The sequence below is a fragment of the Lemur catta genome, chromosome 15 (assembly GCF_020740605.2).
Source record: "Lemur catta isolate mLemCat1 chromosome 15, mLemCat1.pri, whole genome shotgun sequence".
In the NCBI taxonomy this organism is placed as follows: domain Eukaryota; kingdom Metazoa; phylum Chordata; class Mammalia; order Primates; family Lemuridae; genus Lemur; species Lemur catta.
Genome location: NC_059142.1, coordinates 29,255,048 through 29,276,429, shown reverse-complemented (window position 1 = coordinate 29,276,429; position 21,382 = coordinate 29,255,048). Strand labels below are relative to the sequence as shown.

Genomic DNA, 21,382 nt, shown 5'->3' with positions numbered 1-21,382 from the left:
CCGTCCTCAGCTTGGGCACAGGTGACACGCCTCTCACATCTCCACCCACTGCACCTAGCACAGCGTTCTCCACATAGTGGGTGCTGGCTTGAACCCTCCGCAGGCTTAGGAGCAAGTAAAGCAACCAAAGCCCTCCCACGCCAGGCACAGGACGATCTGTCCCCCACCCCACCCCCCTGGCAGCTCACAGTGGACCTCAGGGAACTGTGACTGACATCACCCTGCTGGTGACCTAAGATGTCCAGGCACAACCTGCTCCCTATGAAGGTCCAGCTTTGTGTTCTGATCCTGGACACCTGCAGGGTCCTCTATGCGTCCTGGGTCCCTGGGCCTGAGTCACCACTTCCAAGTCCAGCTCTGTGATGAGTTTTACAGCAGGTGGGGAGTGGGCTGCAAAAACGATCTAATCCACGCCTGGCTCCCTGCGTGGTCGGTTCTCCACCCCTCAGGTTGCAGCTCTCTTGCCAGAAAGGTCTCTGTAGCCTGATGTTTTGTGGACATGTGCTTATCTGTGTCTTTCACTGCATTTCATGTTCATCTCAATTGCTTCTTTCTCTTTATTTCTAGGCATTTAAAGTTCACTTATTCAACAGATGTTTTCTGAGCACTTAACTTTGTGCTAGGCCTGTGCACTGAACAAGGTCAGCAAGCTCTTTACTCTTGTAGATAGTGGGAAGTGTGCAATTAGCAAGGAAACATAAATTAACACAATAATTTCAGAGAGTGAGAAATGCTAGGAAGAAGAAAAAAATAAGATAATGAGATAGAGAATAATTTGGAGATAGGTGGAGCATATTTCAGATTTTGGTGTTAAGCTTCTGTTCCTCCTAGACTTTGTGGACTGTTGTTAAAGACAGAGACAAACTTTCCTATGTCAATGAGTCCACCTTGTAATTAAGCACCTCTTTAATATGTCTCTTTGCTCAGTTGATATTTTAATATTGAGTTTTCTTAAAAGAGAACTTCCCTTTGGAAGAGAATTATAGAAATTTAAAGTTTATTCATTCAACAAATACTTGCTGATCTCCTACCACGTACCAGCGTGGTTCTAGGTGCCAGAGGTACGGAAAAGAACAAAACAGATGAGGCCTTGCTCTGATAGAGTTTCCAGACAGTTCTCTAGGAAAGAAATAAACAAGATAATTTCAGATGGTGTTGAGTACCACACAGGAAAGAAGTAAGGGGAGGAATTAGAAAGAAATGGGTGGGGAGGCAAACTTAGAGAGGTTGGTCAGAACAGGACTTTGTGAGGAAGTGGCATTGGAACTGAGAGTTCAGGAAAGATAAGAAGATACCCATACAGCGAGTGGAGAAAGAACATTCCAGGCAAAAGCAACAGCGTAGGCAAAGGGCCTGAAGAAGGAAATAGCTCATTTTGTTCGAGAAACAATAGTGGATGATGGTGCAGTACCACATTGGAAAAGCAGCCAAGATCTGGTCGTGCAGGGTTTTTAGGTCATAGCAAAGGGGTTGGATGCAGCGGGAAGCCACTGGAGTCATCTGACACTGGAGGGGTTTATGTATCTCCAAAGTCCTCTTTGGCCCCTGTGAGGGAAACAGACATTCTGGGGAAGTTCCAGAAGTCAAGCTAGAGGAGGAACCAGTCTGTAAGGTGGACCCCCTTTGTGAAAATTCAATCTGTGCAAGAAGCCAACAATCAAAAGATACATTGAATGTGATACAGTCGGGGACACTCGAATCTAGAGAAGTTAAGTGAGTTGGGTGATTGCACAGGACAGATCCAGGGGTTGATGAGGGCTCATGATGCAGACTGAGGGGAGTCACGGGACATGCAGGCAAGTGCCATTTATTTTAACTCCCCCTACTTTGCATTAGTCACCAGTTTGGTAATGGGACAATTTCAGCCATCTGCAAGTAATCCAAATGCCTTTACTCACCTGCCTACCCACCACCCCCACAGAAAAAAAAAAAAAAAGGAAGCCAAACCCAGAGCGTGTATGCCTGCATTCTCCACAATCATTTCTCTGTATTACAGCTCTTGTCATCTTACATTATACATGAATAACTAATCAACCAAACACAAACCCACTGATGAAAAAACGCATATTGGATCTAGAATGTGAGCAGGGTAAAGAGTAATATTAATTTCACTGGTAAATAACAAAATGGGAGCAAACATGAGGGATGTTAAAACGAGAATCGTGTTTCTGAACACTTCTGGGAAAGGAAAGTTTCCAAGAATCAAGGGAAAGGAAGAGAATTGGATGAGGTGAGCCATACTTGGCCACTGTTTTTTCTCGTGGCATTCATATGTGACCATAAGGAACATCATTCTGGGTTAGGCCAAAGGGTCATTTAAACCACCATTCTGCCTGCCTCACCCAGATGAACAATTCATGTAATGATGATCTTCCACTGCTCCCTAATGGACAGGTAGATGTTAGTCTCAACGTGCCAAACAGTATTGACATGGGCTCCAACAAAACCTTTTGCTCTTTGAATGCCCATAGTGCATTGCACCATTCTAGGTATGTAGTATGTGCTCAATAAATGCATCCTTTCACAAACTTCCCCATTTCTTCCTTCATCATTTTCCGAAAAGGTCTTTCTTAACCACTAAGGATGAACTCCTAATCTTCACATTCAGTGAGTGGTTTCAAAATGTTTTGGCCTTCCTCTTTGACTTCATAATGGCATCTGACACTGCTGAGACCATTCAGTCGTCTTTTGTGACTCTGAACTTTTTCAGTTCTAATCCTTCTCACTCATGGTCTCTCTTCCCTGACCTCCAATGATGTCTTTTCCTCATTCTGCACTTGAAAGTACATATTCCACAAGGACTCTGCTTTTCTCTCTTGTCACTCTTTCCTTATGAGAAATTAATTGCATCTCATTTCAAATCAATGCATGTATCTATCATCATCTGTCACATTATATGCAAAGTCCCTGCTTATGGGCCTGTCTGTCCTACTAGACTTCAAGCTCCTCAAAGACACATATCCCAGTGGGTTCTTCTTTGTGTCCCCAGGGCCCAGCACACAGATCTAGGCACTCAGGAAATGCTCAGTACACACTGGCCCACCAGAGCTGACTCCATCCTTCCAACTATGCCTAGAGGTAGGTTGGGTATTATCCCCGTTATATATAGAGGGCACCCCAAGGCTCCCGGAGGTTAAGTAAACATTGGAAACGTGATTCCTGCTCCTGCCTACAGAGACTATGTCTTCAGTGCAATAATCATTTTGCTATTGCCAGTTGTAAGAGGACTGTGAAGCTAATAGAGATGCTGTCTAAATACTGACGCCTGATCCTTTTCATGCTCTTCTGAACAGGCTGGAATTTGCCAGTGCCTCTCTTAAAATACAGCCCGCAGGACTGAGCATAAAGCTGCATGTGGCCTGACCCGCCAGCACGCGCTGGGAGTATTGCTTCCCTCCTTCCACACTCTGCTGTGCTATTAATAGAACCTCCGATTGCATTAGGGTTCTCAACAGCCTCCTCGCGCTGTAGGTTCACATCAAGCTTGTGATCAGCTAACCCCTGGGGTCTTCCTCATGAATGCCTTCTGTCAGGCCAGGCCTCCCCTGCCCCCCCAGCCACTTGGGCAATGGATTTTTTGAATGCTCATGATTATCCGTGACCCAGACTAGAAGGTACAAAACCAGGTCTTGTCCTCCTTTCGAACGCAGCATTTGCTGAGTGGGTGACGGGGTCTCGGGGGTCTGTTTGGAACCCAGAGGTGGGGCCGGCCACCGTGGAGGGGGCCTCTGGCATCGGCAGACCCACAAAAGTAAGAGGATGATGAGGAAATTAATTTTCTGGTTCACTTCAAATTATTCTTATGTTCATTTCGACTCCTCTTGGATTAGGGTCCCTTTCTTCGCATTGTTCTAATCCTGGGTGTTTATATGCACAGCCTCTTGTTCCTCCCACCCGTGGACACAGCCACACTTGTATTTCTCCTGCCCTCTCCGAGCAGTAGTATTTTTAGCCTGAATGTCTTGCTCAGCAATCGGCTCTACAGCCTATCTCATATTGTTCTCATATCTAATATTTTTCTTTTCCTTTTCTTCCCCCCCCATCTCTCTATGTGTGTCAATACCATACTTGGCTAAACAGATTTGATTTCAACCTATTCGAGTTCCCCCTTCACAGATGACAGCGCTTTCTCCCTCTCCTTCCTTTCTTTTAATTAGTTTTGTCAGCCTCTTGGAATTGGCTGATTGGGAATTGTAGAAATCGCAGCGTGGGCTATTGTGGTGCGTCTTGGCGTCAACTCCAGGAACCCTCTGGATATGGGGGGACTTCGGTCTCAGTTTGATGGCAGGACGTGGGGCCCTGCGGGAGACACAGCTTGTCTGCTCGGCCAGGGGAGGGGATTGAAGTGTGGGGCGCAAGACGGCGTTCCCTCCGTTCGCCAGACGAGGGCGCTCATACACACGGTCCTCCCAAGCTGGAATTTCTCGCCCCAAAATAGATCTCGCCGGGTTGGAGGCCGGGAAGACTCAACCCTGTGATAGAAGGACACTACAGCTATGCTCCTTATTGCTGCTTTGGCCACCTCCTGTACTGTGTAAATGGTCAAAAGCAAAGAATTTTTTAAAAGTAGGCCCAAGGTTGCCCAAGTTCATGGGCGGTGTGTGGGTCTGTGAGCTTATTGCTGGCGAACCGGTGAGCTGATGGGGCCCAGGGACGGGCGTGCAAAGGACTCCGGGCGCGGGGCGGGTTCACAGACGCCGCTTGCAGGGCGTGAGAGGGGCCCGTGTGGACGCGCCCTGCGTCTCCGCAGCCGCGATGGTCGCAAGGCTGGTGGAGACGCGTAAGGGAAGGTGACGGTGCCACCGTGTCAACCGCTTCCAGGTGGAGTTGAAAGGCATAGGCATTTTCATCCGGGGGCCCCGGCACCTTTCATCAAGACTGAGTTGGTGACCGATTAAAAAAGAAGAAATGGAAGAAGGAGCCAGAGAGGCCAGAGGAGGAAATGGTTTCCAGGTGGAGAGGACTTTGACAGAATGGTGCCCTTGTGCTGGGCCTCGGCGGACCCCTGCAGTGTTCAAGCGGCCCAGTGTGCTCTCACCCTTGCAGGTGGCGCTCTGCGACAGCCGGGCCAGGAGGGGACGGGCTCCCTGACTACCATGCGGTGGAGGTGTTTAATAAAATATTTACCTACATGTTTAAGAATAATGATGACATAATGACAAACTGCGGTTAAACAGCTTTAGGGTACATGGGCGAGCAGCCCTGGAGCATTTTTAATGAGAATGGTAACTTCCTGTTTAATTCCTGAGGCTTGTCTCTGTGCCCACCGTGCCCACACGGAGGCCCCGAGAGCCCTGGTCAGGGAGGGGGCTCACCAGACTGGCACAGGGTGTCCCCTGCAGCACGCTGCCACTTAGAGGTGCTGGAGCCAGCCTCACTCCCAACCCCAAGCTACTGTCCACCTTTTCCAACGCCTCTGCAGTGGTCACTTAATAAATGGTATTGATTAATTAGGAGTCTAGCTCTTTCTCATGCAGCTAGATTTGTAGGCACTGTGTGCCCTGGTTGGGTGTGATAGTTTTGAGTTAGAGACAAGGAAGCAGGAAGGCAGAGGGGGATGGAAGGGAGTAAAACTCTTCATTGGCAGCGCTAGATTTCTAGCTACGTCCAATGTGAAAAAGGAAAGGGAATATAGAAAAAAATTTTGGCCAAACACATGTTTTAGGTCCCCTCCCCCCATTAGGGAGCTTTATGCATTTTCCTCCCCAATTTGGGGAAAAAAATAAAGAAAACAAATTTCTCTATAATTTAAAGAAAATAAACCTTTATGTCTCTAAATATATCAAACGATGTTCAGAGCAAATCAATTACACATACAAATATTTGTATGTTAGATCAGTAAAGACCATTTGAAAAATATCATCTCACTTCCTCTCAGCCTCACACTCTCCCACCTTTTCTGTGTGTTTTGACATTTTCCAGATATTTTATACATTCAGTTATGACAGGTAGAATGATACCATCTTGGCTTTCCCAATATTATACAGATCCAGAAGAAGGACCAACTTAAGATCTCTACACATATGCTTATTTTCTATTTTTTGGGGAGGAAAATAAACTAGCTCTGAATTTAAGAGCATGCTCAGAAGTCATGATTCTAGACGAAAGAAGCTATTTATTTAACAAAGATACAAAGGGCCCATTACTTTTAGACATGGAATTTATAGTTGGTGAAATTTTCATGAATAAAAACTCATTTCACTAAATATTTTCTAGTAAAAATATGGTTTGCCTTTTTGGTGCAGAGTCTGCCTTGGCTGTTTTTAAAAGTAAGGCTTATGAGACCAGGGAAGACTGATAAGTGAACAGCCTCTTTAATAAGAGAGGTGCCTGGCGTGGCAGTGAAATGCAATACCCAAAAGTAAACAAAGAGCATTGTGTGAAAAAGAGCAAGTTGAAATTAATCTTGCTTTTCCTATTTGGAAACATGCTCATGGTTGTTAGTAACTGAGTGAAGACATTTAAATCATATATATATACTTTTATATCTTGACAGCGACCTTTTATAAGTGTACAGTGGGGATAAGAAGATGAGCAAAGCCATGCTGCAGAAAGAGCATTTCAGTTAATTGAACATGAAATGTGTTGCAAACTGATAACATTAATAATACATGATCACGACTTTATATCTAATATGTAGTTCATTTGGTCAGAATCTAAAGCATTCTATAAATGTTAGCATATGAATCCTGTTACAAACTTACAAACTAAGCCGCCATATTTTAGCACATTTTGAAGTATCTCTGTATTAGTTATCTTTGCTGTGTAACAAATTACTCCAGAACTCAGTAGCTTCAAATAACACATATTTTTTTTATTTTAACATGAATGAGGAATGGCTTAGTTGTGAGGTTCTGGCTCAAAGTCTCTCATGAAGTTGTAGTCAAGACATTGGCCAGAGCAGATTAGCAATCATCTGAAGATTCGTCTGGGGCTGGCTGATCTAATTGTAAGGTGTCTAACTCGCCATCCCTGCTAGTTAGTTCACAATGTTCACGGTAAACTTCAATTTTTCTTCATGTGGGCCTCTCCACAGGGCTGCTTGAGCATCCTCATGACATGGTGGTTGGCTTCCCCCAAAGCAAGTGATCCAAGAAAGAAAGCAAGACAGAAGCCACAATGTCTTTTTGTGACCTAGTCTCAGAATCCACCTACCATCACTTCCTCCACATTCTGCTCCTTTGAAGCCAGTTACTAAGTACAGCCCACACTCAAGGGGAGGGCAATTAGCTTCCATCTCTTGGATGAGTATTAAAGAATTTCTGAACCTATTTTAAAACCACCATGAGCCTTGTTTACATATGGGGCAGTTGAGACTGACGGTGGTTTATCTGCACAAGGTCAACGAGCTACTGGTAAGACCCCAAATGGAAGGCAGCAGGCTTTTTCAAAATTTCTCCTCTGCTCTGCCATCTATACACAAAGCAAAACAGAACACCCCACGTTCCTGAAATCATTGCATACAAATCCCAAATCTGCCTCTTTAAAATGTTCAAGATCTTCTAAAAGTGGCAGGAGGCTTTATGTTTGGAAATGGATGAAAGGGACGAGACTGGAAGGGAGGAGTCAGGTTTTCTCCTAATCAGCTCTGGGACCTTGAGAAAAAAAAAAAAAACCCACTTCTCTCAGGGATGGTTTCCTCCTTTGAAAAATAAGAGGGACTAGCTGAATGGTTTCCAAACTTGGTGGCCTTCAAGGTCCTCTGGGGAATTAAAGACTCACTGGCTTTGCATTAAATCTATGAGATCACAGTCTCTAGGAATCCGTACCATTAAAAAGCTTCCCGGGAGTGTAGTGAACTGTTAAGCAGACAGTAGGAGCTGCCGGACTAGAGGATTTCTCATGCTTCCAGTTCTAACTGGGTGTGGCCGAATACATGGTTGGTTCTCAACTCTTGCTACAGTCATCAGGAGAACTTTAAAAAAATTATGATGTCTGGGGCCCTCCCTAAGCAAAATAAACCAGACATTCTGGGGCGGAGTCCAGGTATTATTACGGTTTGTTTGCTTGTTTTCATCAGGATGTTTAAAACTAATCGTGTTCAACCTTGGCTGCACATGAGAATCACTTGGGGAGCTTTAAAGGAGCCCGCTGCCCAGACTGTCCCCCAGTCCAATTAAATTAGACCCTCGTGGGTGGAACCAAGCATCAGTATTTTTTAAAGTTCCCAGGGTGATTATAATGTACAGCCGAATTGACCTATGTTTGCCTCAGTTGAGATAATTCCAATGCTAACTCACCTGTAAAGGATTATTCAGAAGAAAAATCAACATTTATATGCTGCAGTACTCTAAGGGAAAAAATGCATTTGAAATGGGAGATATTAAAATTTTGAAGTGGAAGATATTAAAAATTAAATGGAAATGATTTCCATTTGTGGCAACATGGCAAACTAAATAACTTGGAAATCCTCCCATTAAAAGCCACCTATAAATACTGGTCAAAATGCAATAAACACACATGGAAGTGAGCTCATGGGACGGTAAGGAAAGGCCCTCACGGTCAGAAAGAAGGAAATAACAGCATGGTATGTAAGGAACCTGAGGGAGAGCTGGTCTCGGGCAGTTTTGCTGGCCTCTGGGTCCTGAGCTTTGAGCATTAAAGCAGGAAGGAGACCACACTTCAGGTCCATTAAAAGTCAGGATATGGAACGAGAACCCTGATAAAGTGGGAGCCCTCAAAAGGCAGAGTCCTTAGCAAAATCATTTACTGGAAAAATAATCTCCCCCATGGCAGAGAAAGACAAGGAAGTATACCTGTCCTGACATGGGTTGAGGGTAGGGGAAAAAAGGCTTTACTGAGAATTTGAGATTACAACATGCCTGCTGATGGAGTTTGGGGCTAGAATTTATACTACCTACTTGGTCTGGAAACACCAAAGCTGAGAATTAATATAAAAATACGGAACCAATGCCAAACTACACAGTGTATGTGGGTACGACCCTCCACAAGCAAGATGGCGTATGCACAAGGGTCCCAAGAACCTCAAACAACAGAACTATGAGACAGACTATAAAGTTTAAAATTATTAAAGACATAAAAGAACCCTGAGAAAACAACATAACACTATAAAAAGGTAGATCTGAAATAGAACTAAATAGAATTTCTAGAAATGACACATATAGTTATTGAAATAAAAAACTCCATGGTGAGTTAAACAGTACATTAGACAGAGCTGAAGAAAGAACTGCAGGTGGATCTGAGAAAATTGCCAAGGAAGCAGCAAGGATCGACAAGGTGAAGGAAAGTCTGGAAGATTGTGAGTATGTTGGACAAAAGTAGAACGTGCATTATACATCGAATACAGGAGCCAGAAGGAGAGAATGAGAAGGAGATTTCATTTAGAGAATGGCTGAAAGTTTTCCAGACTTGATGAAAAACGTGAATCCCAAGATTATGGATGTATAATATGATTAGTCTTGAACCAGATAAATAACAAGAAATTCATATTGAACACAGCAGACTAAAAATGCAGCAAACCAAAGGCAAAGAGAAAATCTTCAAACCAGAGAGAAAAGACCGATTGATTACCTACAAAGGAATGACAATTAGACTGATAGCAAATGTTTCAACAATAAATGGAGAAATAAGAAGAATATCTCATGATATTCAAAAGAGTGCTGAAGTCAAGTAACAGTCAATCTAGAGTATTACACCCAAGGAAATCATTATTCCAGAATGAGAGTCAACTATCACATTTTTATACTAGTGGAGATTATATTATATCACTCATATAATCTTCCTGAGAAAACTACTAAAGGGGTTTCAGGGCAAAGGGCTGATACTTGGAAGGAAATTGGTAAACATGGGTAAATCTAAATGATGAATTGACTGCATATGAAATTACAGTAGTGATTTAAAATGAAGGATATGCGAACCAGGTGGATCTAAAATAACAAGCAACATTGACGAGTAAAATGAGTGTAAATGAAGTTGAATCATTCTTAGCTTACTGAATATTTCTAGGGAGTTTGATTTACTTTAGATCAATTGTACATGTTAAAAATCTTACAGTAATCACGGAAAGAGTAGAAGTAGAATTTCCAACCTCCAGATTAGTAAAAGAGGAAAGAGGAACAAAGAATTCTTGATCAATTCAACAGAAGAAAAAGGGAACAACCGAAAAGCTTAGAGAAAGCAGGGTACACAAAAGATGCAAAATGAGACTCAAAATATAAATTCCAGAATGTCAGAAATCAGTAGATCAATAGGGTCTTTTAGACACTGCCAGTGGGAGTACAAATTGGAATACCAGTTTGGAAAACAGCTGGCATTAGCTTGTAAAGTTTTACATTCATATCTGTTATGACCAGCAATCACTCCAAAGAGAATTCTGGCCCACGTACACTGAGATGAGAATGTTCATAATAGCAAAAAGTTAGAAACAACCCAAAGGCCTCCTGAGGAGAGAATGGACAAACTAAACTGTGGCATGGTCAAATAAAGGAATATTATACAACTATGGAACACAATGGACTATAACCAGATATAACAATCTAGTTGATTTCTAGACATTCCACATTGAATAAAATAATAGGCCTCAGAAATTCTGAAGTTTTAAAACAAATAAAAACAGAACAATATTTTATTTCATCATTGATATGTTTGATAAAACATTTTAAGAAGCAAAAGAAGAATAAATACAAGATTCATACTGGTGGAGTGAGATGGAGAAGAGCATATAAGATAGATGCAAGTCACTGTTTCTGTTTTAATTCTCCGGTGGGATAATAGGTTTACAGATGCTCATGGTATCAACAAATAGGGTCATGAGTATACTCAATGATGACAGTGTGTTGTACCAGAGATTGTGACTAATATATTTTTGTGCCTCTGAGATCCATTTAAAAATATCAGCAATTACAATAAATGTAAATAAACTAAACTTACTAGCTAACAGAATAAATAAATGAACAAGAGCTAGCTTTATGCTATTTACAAGGGACTCAAGTAAAACTTTAGGCCATGAAAAGGCTGAAAGTAAAAGGATGAAAAAAGACAGACCAGGCAAGGGCTAGGTCAAAGAGCAGTCACAGTTATCACAGACAAAGTCGACTTTAAAGCAAAAGGCATTAGTGATGAAGATCAACTGTGCCAATATTAGAGCAGCAATTCACTAGGAAGACAGTAAATCTAAGTTTGTATGCGCCTAATAACATACTGTCCAAAACATACAAAGAAGTAGAAAATACAAAGCAAAAGGTAAAAGAAGTAGAAAATGCAGTTATAGTGGGAGATTTTAACAGTTCTTTCTGATGCACCTGGTAACATACTTTTAAAATATAGATTAAAATGTGAGAGATTTACAGGAGAAATTGGCAAATCTAGTCATATAGAAATTTTAATGTACTTCTATAAAAAGTGATAGCTCAAACAGACAAAATAGTAGTAAGGCTATAGAAAATCGAGGTTAACACAATTAACAAGCCTGATCTATTAATAATAGACCCACATAGAATGCTATACTTAACAATGAAGGCATATATATTCTTTTCAAAACCACCCGAAATATTTATAAAAATTGACCATGTATCAAAGCAAAATTTCAATAAATAACAAAGAATCTGCTTCACATATACCATATTCTTTGCCCCAATTCAGTTAAGTTCAACATTAATAACTAAAAAATAACTTCAAGTACCCTTAAAATACACCTGTATGGTTTCATTGGTCAAAGAAGAAATCACATCTGAAATCTAAGCATTTTTTTTTACCTAGATGATAATAAAAAGTCTATGTATCTTGTGGAATGTAGTTTGAGTGGTATCTGGAGTGAAATCTGTAGTCTTAAATGTAAAAATCAGAAAATAGATGAATAAAATTTAATTTCCTAAGCCACCAATTCAAGAAATTAAAAAAATAGCAACAGAATAAACCTGAAGAGAGGAGAAGGGAATAATATATGATATATATTATTAATGCTATTCCATAATGTTATATTATATTCTTATACATAGTACGCCATAATTATATATACTTATATAGTACAAACAAGAATATAATATATAATATGATAATATGTAAGAACAAAAATTACTGAATCAGAAACAGTGTTAAGACTAAAATCTGATTCTTTGAAAATACTAATAGAAAGTAGAAAGAAAAAACTAGTTAAAAAAAGATCTCTGGCACAACTGATCTAGATCAGAGAAGATATGTATAAAATACTATTTGGAATGAAAAAAATAAACATTATGGATAGATACAGCAGAGATTAAAATATATAAACAGAAAACTCTGAATAGCAGCATTTTGTCAATGTATTTGAAAACCTAGATGGTATGGATAATTTCCTTGAAAAATATAGTGTATAAAAATGGATTCAAGAAGGAAATAGAAAACCTGAAGAGATCTATAACCATTAAAGAAATAGAATCAGTAGTTAAAAATCAACCCACGAAATGGTCTATCCCAGACCCAGACATTTACCGGCAAGTTCTACCAAACATTCAAGGAACACATAATTCCAATCTTATACACACTGTTCCAGAAAATGGAAAAAGAAGGAACATTTACCAGTTCATTTTATGAGGCTAGTATAACCAGACAAAGGTAATACAAAAAGGGAAAAGTGCAGCCAATTTGACTTATAAACATGAATACAAAAACTCCTAGAATGAAATTAAATGTTGATCTTCATTTGTTCATTTGTCCATCCACTCATTCATTTATTCATTCAATAATTATCTATTGAATGTCAACCATGCACAAGCAGGCACTGTGCTGGGACGTGGAGAGCAGAAAGGGATGGGAGCTTATGGTGTGGTGGAGGAGACAGGCAATAAAGCAAATGATCACATAGGGTAAGGTACACAGAGGATGTTCCGGTAGGGTAACAGTGCATGCCAGGGGCATTTGACCCTGGCAGAGAGGTCTGGGGGAAGATTTCTAGCCATATCAGTATTGTAAGAGTAGATGTCAGAAGAGTGTTTTGGAGGATGTTGCAGGGCCCCAAGTGGGAGATCTGGGATGTAGTAGCAAGAAAGATGGATTTGAGCGATACTTCAGTGAAATCCACAGACCCTCATGGTGGATTGCACATGGGACGGGCGAGGAAGAGGGTCTCTAGGATGGCTGGGGTCTCTTCACTGGCAGAGGGAACCCTAGAAGAGGTTCAGATTTAGGGGAAAAGAGCATGCATGTAGTTTTGGACATGTTGAGTTTGGGGTGCCTTTAGGAAAGTTAAGTGTAGATGTTGAATTGGAAATTGACTAGAGCCTGGAGCTGCTGGGAAGGTCAGGGCTGAAGATTTTAATTTGAGCGGCATCAGCATGTAGGTGATATTTAAACCCATCCTGGAAGATTGAGTTTCAAGAAGGGAGTGTCCAGCATTGTCATGGGCTGTTGAGACTTTAAGAGGAATGAGGACTGACATTGTGCTGCTGGAATTCTCCTGATGTAGGGGCCACATTGAGTGAGTGAGCCGGAAAAGAAATGCATAATAATAACAATAATAATAATAAGCTATCACAAATAATATAGTGTGAAGGGGCAGCATGAGGGAGTTTTTTGGGGACAATGAAACGGTTCTGCATCTTGATTATGGTGGTTACATGATTCTGCATATGTAAAAACTCATAAAATTATGGACCAAGAAGCATAAATGATACTGCATATAAATTAAAAATAAATAAGTAAAAACAATGTAGTGACGTGGACTTGAAATCCAGTTCTTTCTCAGCCGCTGACTTTGTAATTGCAGCGCTAGCCCCTTTCAGGGTTTTAAATCAGTTCAGTAAGCGTCAGCTTGTATAGGTCTACACCAGGGAAGAAGGGCTCCGCACTCTCACCTTGTGAAGGACAGACCTATGCAGGAAGCAGAGCCAAACAGCATTGGACTGATGGCACAGCCCCCCTTAGGAAAGGATAGACTGGGGTGGGGTGTAGCCTGGTGAGTTTGGCACTTCTGAGATCCTGATGTAAAACGAGGGGGGCTTGGATCGGGCAAGGCCTTTCTACCTAGGATGGACTGTGGTTCCATTGTAAAAATCCACAACACAATCTAATTAGCTCTTGTCTGCATTTTGTTATTGAGAGTAATCATGATAAACAATTATCATTGTAACAACTGGCTCTTCCACACATGAGACCCCACATGATTTGGGAAGCAGCTTGGAGTGACGGGAAGTGCTCCGATTTGTGGTTTAAAGCCTGTAAAGCACCTTCTAAAAATCATATTGAGTAGTGATTGATCATAAACACAACACATATAGGTTTACAATGAAAAAGGGACTTTTACAACAGTGGTTCACTTCAACTCCTCACCCCTACCTCATCAATCCTGTCAAGGAGGAATTATCCCAATTTCAGGGACACGGAGATTAAGAGTCTGGTCCCCCAAGGCTTTTGGGTGGTGTGGATATTTTCCAAATATTTCATATTTCCAAGACCCACAGTGGATTTGGTATAGTTTTGGTGTTGAGTGTATTCCATTGTCTCCTAATCCTATGAACATTAATGGAAAAGTGTTAACTGGTCATCAATTCATGCTTAACATGAATCCGAGCATTTGATGAACCACAACTTTATGTTGCCCCTCATGCCATATTAACTCAGTTTATTGTAATAATTTAAAACAATAGGGATAATTGTATCCGTATTGTTTTAAATACTCCATAAATTGAATCCAGCCTCAATCTGGCTAGCCTGGAATCTGCTGGAGAAGCGTGCGATGTCTTTGGAAAGCTACAAACACCGTCTTTCTGGAGTTTTCAGTGCACAGACAGATGAAACCAGCATTCATTAAGCACCTACTGTGTGCGGGGACCTGTGCTGCAACATAGTGCTCCTAGGGTGGCGAGGGTGAGCCTGCAGCTTTCTGCTACCCCAGCTACCTACCCCCCACCCCCGCCCCCAGATCGTTAGGGGTCTTGGGGCTATTTCAATGCCATGTATTTTACTCCAGTGGCATACAAAGCCTGAGAATTAACAAAATATACAACAAACGTGTTAGAGAGCGGTTTCCTGAAATAACCACCCTTCCCAGCCATCCCAGACACACTCCAAAACTTTTTCTCAATGTACATAAACATTTGCTTTGAACCCCAATTATTTGACCTTGACCCCTATAAACCCATTTTATTATATTTTTAAAACGCTGTATGATTAAGGCGGAAAACCTTTCTTCTGCACTTTCTCGCCACTGGAATCGCGTCAGTTTCTCAAAGTTCCAAAATAACCTTTCCCGGGCACCGATTCGTACCTCTGCTGGGGAAGGGCGGGGAGCAGCGCAAGACGTGCCGGTGTAGAGCGAGAGCCAGAGAGAACTTCCAGCGCGAAAGGAAAATAAAACTTGTGGCTGATGTTTGTGTGGGAGGGTCCCCGCCATCCTGAAGCCCCCCGATCCTGGGGGGTCTCGGGTGCCGCCCGAGAAGCGCCAGGGTGTGGGTTTGCTCCCGACGTCCTTGACCTAAATTTCTACGCGGTGGCTGGAAACAGGGCGCAGAGCAGGGCGGGCGGCCGGTGCCATCCCCGGATCCTGGCGGCAGGGGCTGGCAAACTTGAATGGAGAGGCCGAACTGCAAGGGGTGGGGGGCGTCTTCTCCCAGGTCCGGGTGAGAAGCCGCGAACAGCTCCCCGCGCCTCCCCCTCCCCCGATCCACCCTCCCCGCGGCAGCCCATGTGATCCCGGGAAGTCGGGGCGCGCTCCCCCTCGCCCCGCGCCCGGCCAGGCCGGAGGCGGGGCCCCCTCGGGCCGCGGGGCTCGCGCGCCACCCCCGTGGGTCCGGCCTCTGGGGGCCGAGTGTGCGCGCGCGGGCAGGCGGGGGCCGCACCGGGGTGCGTGACGTCACCGGCATTGGTTACACGACGTTCTAGAACTCCGCCCCACGTGCGCCGGGGAGGAGGGGGAGGAGGAGGAGGAGATGGGGGTGGGGAGGAGGAGGGGGAGAGGTGGGGATGGGCCGGGGGGGCGGGGACGGGGGGTGTGCGAGGCAGCGGGGCTGAGCTAAGCCGAGCCCACGTGTGACGGCTCTAGCCGCTGCCCCGGCTCCGCCGCTCGCAGAGAGATTCAGAGGAGCCCGGGCGGGGGGGAGGAGGAGGGGGGAGGAGGGAGCGGAGATCTCGGGGCTCGGAGCCGGCCGCCGCTCCGCTCCGATCGCTGTGGGGCTCGGTTTTTTGGGGGTGGGGGGGGCGGGGGGGCTCAGATATGGAGGCAAATGGGAGCCAAGGCACCTCGGGCAGCGCCAACGACTCCCAGCACGACCCCGGGTAAGTTTCCAGCCGCTGCCCACCGCGCCGCCTCGGGCTCGCTCTCCTTGCAGCGGCGGGGACGGCGGTGCGCGGAGCCGGGCATCTCCCGCGCCCCCCCGCCCTTCCCGCGCGCCCCCCCCCCCCGTGGAAGTTACACACCTTTGGATTGCATTTCGCCGTCACCTTCTCCCCCACCCCACCTCCCGGCTCTCGCTCGCTCGCTCCCCGCTTTCCTTTTAGCTTTTGTAAGTTACACGTCAAAATGGCCGATCTGACATCGGTGCTCACTTCTGTTATGTTTTCTCCCTCTAGTAAAATGTTTATCGGTGGACTGAGCTGGCAGACCTCACCAGGTAAGGGAGGGAGGGGGGGACGCCTGGGTCCCCCCCTTCTTGGCTTCTTTATTGCTCTTTGTTATCCCGGTGTAGGAGCCCCCCCCTCCATTGGCTCCCCACTTCTCCTGTGCAAGGTTATTTTTTTTTAATAGCAAATCCTTTCCGAGCCCTCTACGCGACCTCTGTTGCCGAATTTCCCCCGCGTGTGCAAAAAATGCAAAAACAAAACAGAATAACAACAGAAAACTACTTTTGGTTTTTGTCCTTGATCAAAATTTGCATTGCTTTTTTTTTTTCCACACCTTCTTCCCCCACCCCCCCCATCTCTCTCTTTCTCTCTCTACAGATAGCCTTAGAGACTATTTTAGCAAATTTGGAGAAATTAGAGAATGTATGGTCATGAGAGATCCCACTACGAAACGCTCCAGGTAAACCATTCCCTTCTGGATTTTGTCTTTATTTTAGAACAAAGTTTAAGTTTTATTTTTGGAGGTGTCTTCGGAAGTAGCTAAGCGGATTAGAATGGGGCTCAGGCGCGTGGCTGATCTCGAACGGCGCCCTATCCCCCCCATCCCCGGCCCCTGGTACCCCCAGAGGTTATTGTTAACTGCGGCTGAACTCTGGGTACGGAGATACCCGTTTCTCCGCTTTAAGTCATTTTCCCGTGGCTGCTTTTTCTCTGTTTAAAATGACATTTCAGCTTCATTCACTTTTCATAGTTTTTTTTTTTTTTTAAATGTATGCTTCCCCTACACTCCCAGCTCCCCAAACTCTTAAGACCTTTCTTTGGTGGGTGAATCTCTTCCAAGTGCCGGGCTTTCTCCGGAATAAAACAAAGCCTTTAAGAAAGGGAAGGGGAGGAGAGGAAACTGAGGTGTCTAAAGAGTGAGGCACCAGCATTTTCCAAGTTACCTCCACCCGCCCTGCCCCCGTTCCACTTCCCCCCCAACCTGGATGTTTCTCCTCGCTAGGTGGAGGGCTGTAGGCAGGAGGGGAATTGGGGGTGGCGAGTGGGAGTGGGGCCCTTGGGGGGCAACTTTTGCTCCCCATTCAGCATTAGGTCTCACTCCTTGTTGCTTTCAATGGTGTCACATTTTCTTGTTTGTTTTTCTCCCTCTTTGTCTCCTTGCAGAGGCTTCGGTTTCGTCACGTTCGCAGACCCAGCAAGTGTAGATAAAGTATTAGGTCAGCCCCACCATGAGTTAGATTCCAAGACGGTAGGTTGCTTTTTGTTGTTGTTGTTGTTGTTCGCCCTTTTGAGGAACGATCTGGGCATTGACAGCCCTATTTAAAGGGACAGCGCCTTTTTTTTTTTTTTTTTTTTTTTGCTTCTTTGCTAGAGCTGGGTACTTTTATATACCAAGCTAGTGAGTTGGCTCAGAAGTTTGCCGCGGTGGCTGGGTTTGGGGTTTGCTTTTTAGAGCCCGTCCCAGTGCAGCTTCGGATGCTGCCAAGCTTAGGCTAGGCCGGGAGGGGGTTCGGCTCCGGGAGAGGATATCTTGCCGGCCAAGGGACTGTGCAGAGAAACTCCACCAGAGAGCAAATGCAACTTTTCTTTGTCAGCTGAGCCCAGCACGTACCAACTGTGGCTGTGGGAATCGGCTATGAGAAGCCACAGCCGGCTTCACCGCTGATGGGGACGGGGTGGGATGCAGGGGAGGGGGCGCTAATTACAGGTCCAGGCAACAGGTTCCTCTTGGGGCACTTGGGATTTGGAATGCGGGTTGAGGAGGGAAGGAGACTCTGGCATAGCCAAGCCAGGCATCCAGTGGGTGACTCCAGATGGCGTGAAATCTAAGGCTGATAAGGCCTTGGGTTTCAAAGTGATTTTTTTTCTTCTTTTTTTTTTTTTCTCAGATCCTTCCATTTGAGTGTGGGTACTTTTATAGCATTAGAAGTTTTTAAAATGCAGAGTTGAAGGGGGAAAAGACCCAAGGTAGAGGTCGGAAGAGGAAGGGAAGAAAAAGTGTCTGTGTATAATAATAAATTTAAAGGTGGGGGGTGGTTTGCAGTGTTTTATTTAGCTCCTGTGCTGGCTTCCTGCCTCTCCTCTCTTCCCTTTATGTCTACCAGAATTTCCCCACAGTTTTTATATATTTGCCTAAAGTAGGGGCGTTAAAATGATGTGGGTGGGTTGCCTGGAACTTTACTTCTCCGTGTTAGGTAGTGGGACAAGGCCAGAGATGGGGTTCTGGTTCCAGCTGCTTGATCTGAACTTGGCCAAGTTGCTCCCTGCCTCTGGGTCTCAGTTTTCTCTTCTGTACAATAAATGGACTGGGATGATCTTTCAAGCCCCTTTGGGCTTTAACATTGAAGGAAAGAGAAGAAAAGAAAAGAAAAAAAAGAAACTGGCAACCTTCCATGCACTTGAATTGATTTTGCAAATTCACCCTCTTTCTCTGGTCAAAGAGATCAGGTGCATGCCCCTCTCCCCAAGGAAAGACCCCCCCCCCACACTCTTAGTGGCTTTATTCATTGTACTGGACTTGTCATAGCTTGGGGCCCAACCTTTTTGTACTTTTAGATAATTTAATTTCAGGAATAATCATTTGTAGGGTAATAAGGGATGTCTCAAGAATTTTTTTCTCCTTGACTTTGGCTAGACATTTCAAAAAGCTAGTAAAATTAAGAATGCAAATCATTTCAAGGCAAATTTGGGAATTTATTATCCACCCCTTCTCCCTGCCTGGGTGGGAGAACTAGTGTTTGGTTTCTGTGGTGGCTGGTGGGTCGGATCCCTCAGTGTCAGGTGCAAAGCCAGCAGTTTTCCCTCCCTGATTGTTTGTAGAGATGTTGTGGTTGCTATTATTTAGTATAACCTAGCTTTTGACTTTGTTTCAACGTTCAGTGCAGGAGGCAGAAGCGGTTGGTTTATTGACATGGAAACGAGGATCTTGTTTACCGTTACCTTAAAAGCTTTGTTTAGGTAACGGCCATTCACATCAAAAATAGTACCCTAGTCTTTTCCTAGAGGACTTGTAGATACAGTAAGTAGAGCTGTACCTAACTAACTAATGTTTTAATTTTTGGTAGTTTTCTTTTTTGTTTGTTTTTAAAAAATAGTTGACAGGGATGTGCAAAAGGTTGGGATTTGCCATGCTGAACTTGACCTCTCCTTTGCTTTAGAGATCTCAGCGTGTAAACTTTGCACACGGGAGAACTCGGATTATGATTTATTTCGCTGATACTGCCTCACACAATACAGGAGTTCTGAATTGGCTTTTTTAGTTTTGCGATTTTAGATTTTTTTTTTTTTTTAGTGTTTCATTTTCTCCATTGCACCTGACTCCTAGCTCCTGGCCCCTCCCTTGACATGCCCCTCACCTGTTACCCCCCCCAAACAAGGTGATTTCTGATTACAATTGTGTGCTGGTCAGCTAAAAAAAAAACCATTTGGGGAGTGTTTATGCAAAGATGCCACTGTCTTACCTTTGGTCAACAGAATGGAAAATCCACACCTGTTGTATTTCTCTTGTAGACAAGCTCTAGTCAGTGCTGGACACACCTGTAGATGCAGTAATGTTAATCTTTCGAAAGGGTAGTTTCCTAGCTCAGACAGAGATTTTTGTCTATTTTAGTTTTTGAAAAGTAATCTCTCATTTCTCAGGTGATGTTTAAAGGTTAGAAAACACAATGCAGACTTTTATTAGGTCTTTAAACCACCTTAATAAACGTGGTAAATCCTCGCATGTCTTACTGGCTGGGGGTCCTGGGTGATTTAAGTCAGGGAGCAAAGGGACTGTCACCTGTGGTGTGCTTCCAACCTCCCTACCCCCATGCTTTTCCCCAATGCATTACTCTTTTTCCCCCCATGGCAGAAGTGAAAACAAGGGTCACATTTACTTTTTAAAAAGGAAAATTTTTAATATGAAAGCTAAAGCCTATAAAGAAAGAACTTGTAGCAATGTTTATGTTATCCTGTGTGTTGAATTTTACCCAAAGATTTGGGACATTTAGAAATCTAATGAAAACCAACAACAGAAATTTTTTAAAAATTCCCTTTCTTCTCTTTTTATCTGTGCAATAACTTTTTCCACCTCAAATCAGCCTGTTAGATTCAAATGCTTCTGTGGGAATTGTTTTGAGTTGTAAAGCTAGATCCTGACTGAGAATCATGTGCTCTGCAAGTGTCTGATTTGGAGTGGAGGATGTTTTTCCATTTGAATTGAGTTTGGAGTAGGGGACCCCCCTAATTATTGCATAGATTCTGACTTCTTTTGTTCAGTAATTTTTTTTTTTAATGTTCCCCATGATGGGGTCTCTTTTCTAATTTGGGTTTATGTTGCTCATAGATTTTTACCCCTTGTTGTTCATAAAATCCAGCTAGATTTAGCTGTTATGCTTCCTTTTCTTTTCATTATTATTTAATCTTTTGAGGTATAACTACAAAACAAATGATCCTTTTGATTAATCCTGGGTACTTTGCTATCACGAAAACTAGTGAATTAATTCAAGCAGAGCCTTGTGTTGGATGTCTATGGGGAGTTTTTGGATGCTGTTGATTTTTAAAATTTTTGGAAGCCTCTTCCCCTCCTGTGTTGTCTAGTTTTCATCAGGGAGAAGAAATACCATCCAATTACCTACTGCTAGAAAATACTTACATTTAATTTTCAGGTTATGATTTTTTTTTCCAATGATAATGATGCTCCCATCTTTTCTCCCAGCCATGCATCACAAATTAGATGCAGGTACTATTTAATATTCAGTGTCTGTGAAAGAAAAAGCCCTTGCCTAAATAAGAATACGTGAGATCTGGTTTATTAAGAGCATCACACACTGAAATGCATGGGGAAACATTTCAGAAAGGCTAGCTATATTAGTTCCATTTTGAGAGGGGTGGTTAAAGTTAAGATCAA

At 43.5% G+C, this 21,382-nt stretch overlaps 1 protein-coding gene across 4 annotated transcripts in view; it reads left to right on the top strand.

Moving 5' to 3' along the window:
- Window positions 1-15,925: 15,925 nt before the first annotated feature.
- The window catches only part of MSI2 (musashi RNA binding protein 2), a 379,812-nt gene continuing 374,355 nt past the window's right edge, over window positions 15,926-21,382 (top strand). For 2 of the 4 annotated variants that reach the window (XM_045525690.1, XM_045525691.1), the window contains exons 1-4: window positions 16,137-16,209; window positions 16,504-16,544; window positions 16,873-16,954; window positions 17,659-17,743. In XM_045525690.1, the coding sequence (XP_045381646.1) occupies window positions 16,148-16,209; window positions 16,504-16,544; window positions 16,873-16,954; window positions 17,659-17,743 (270 nt within the window). In that variant the 5' untranslated portion in view covers window positions 16,137-16,147. Of the gene's footprint in view, window positions 16,210-16,503; window positions 16,545-16,872; window positions 16,955-17,658; window positions 17,744-21,382 lie in introns of all 4 variants that reach the window. The other 2 variants (XM_045525692.1, XM_045525689.1) reach the window with 2 other exon arrangements.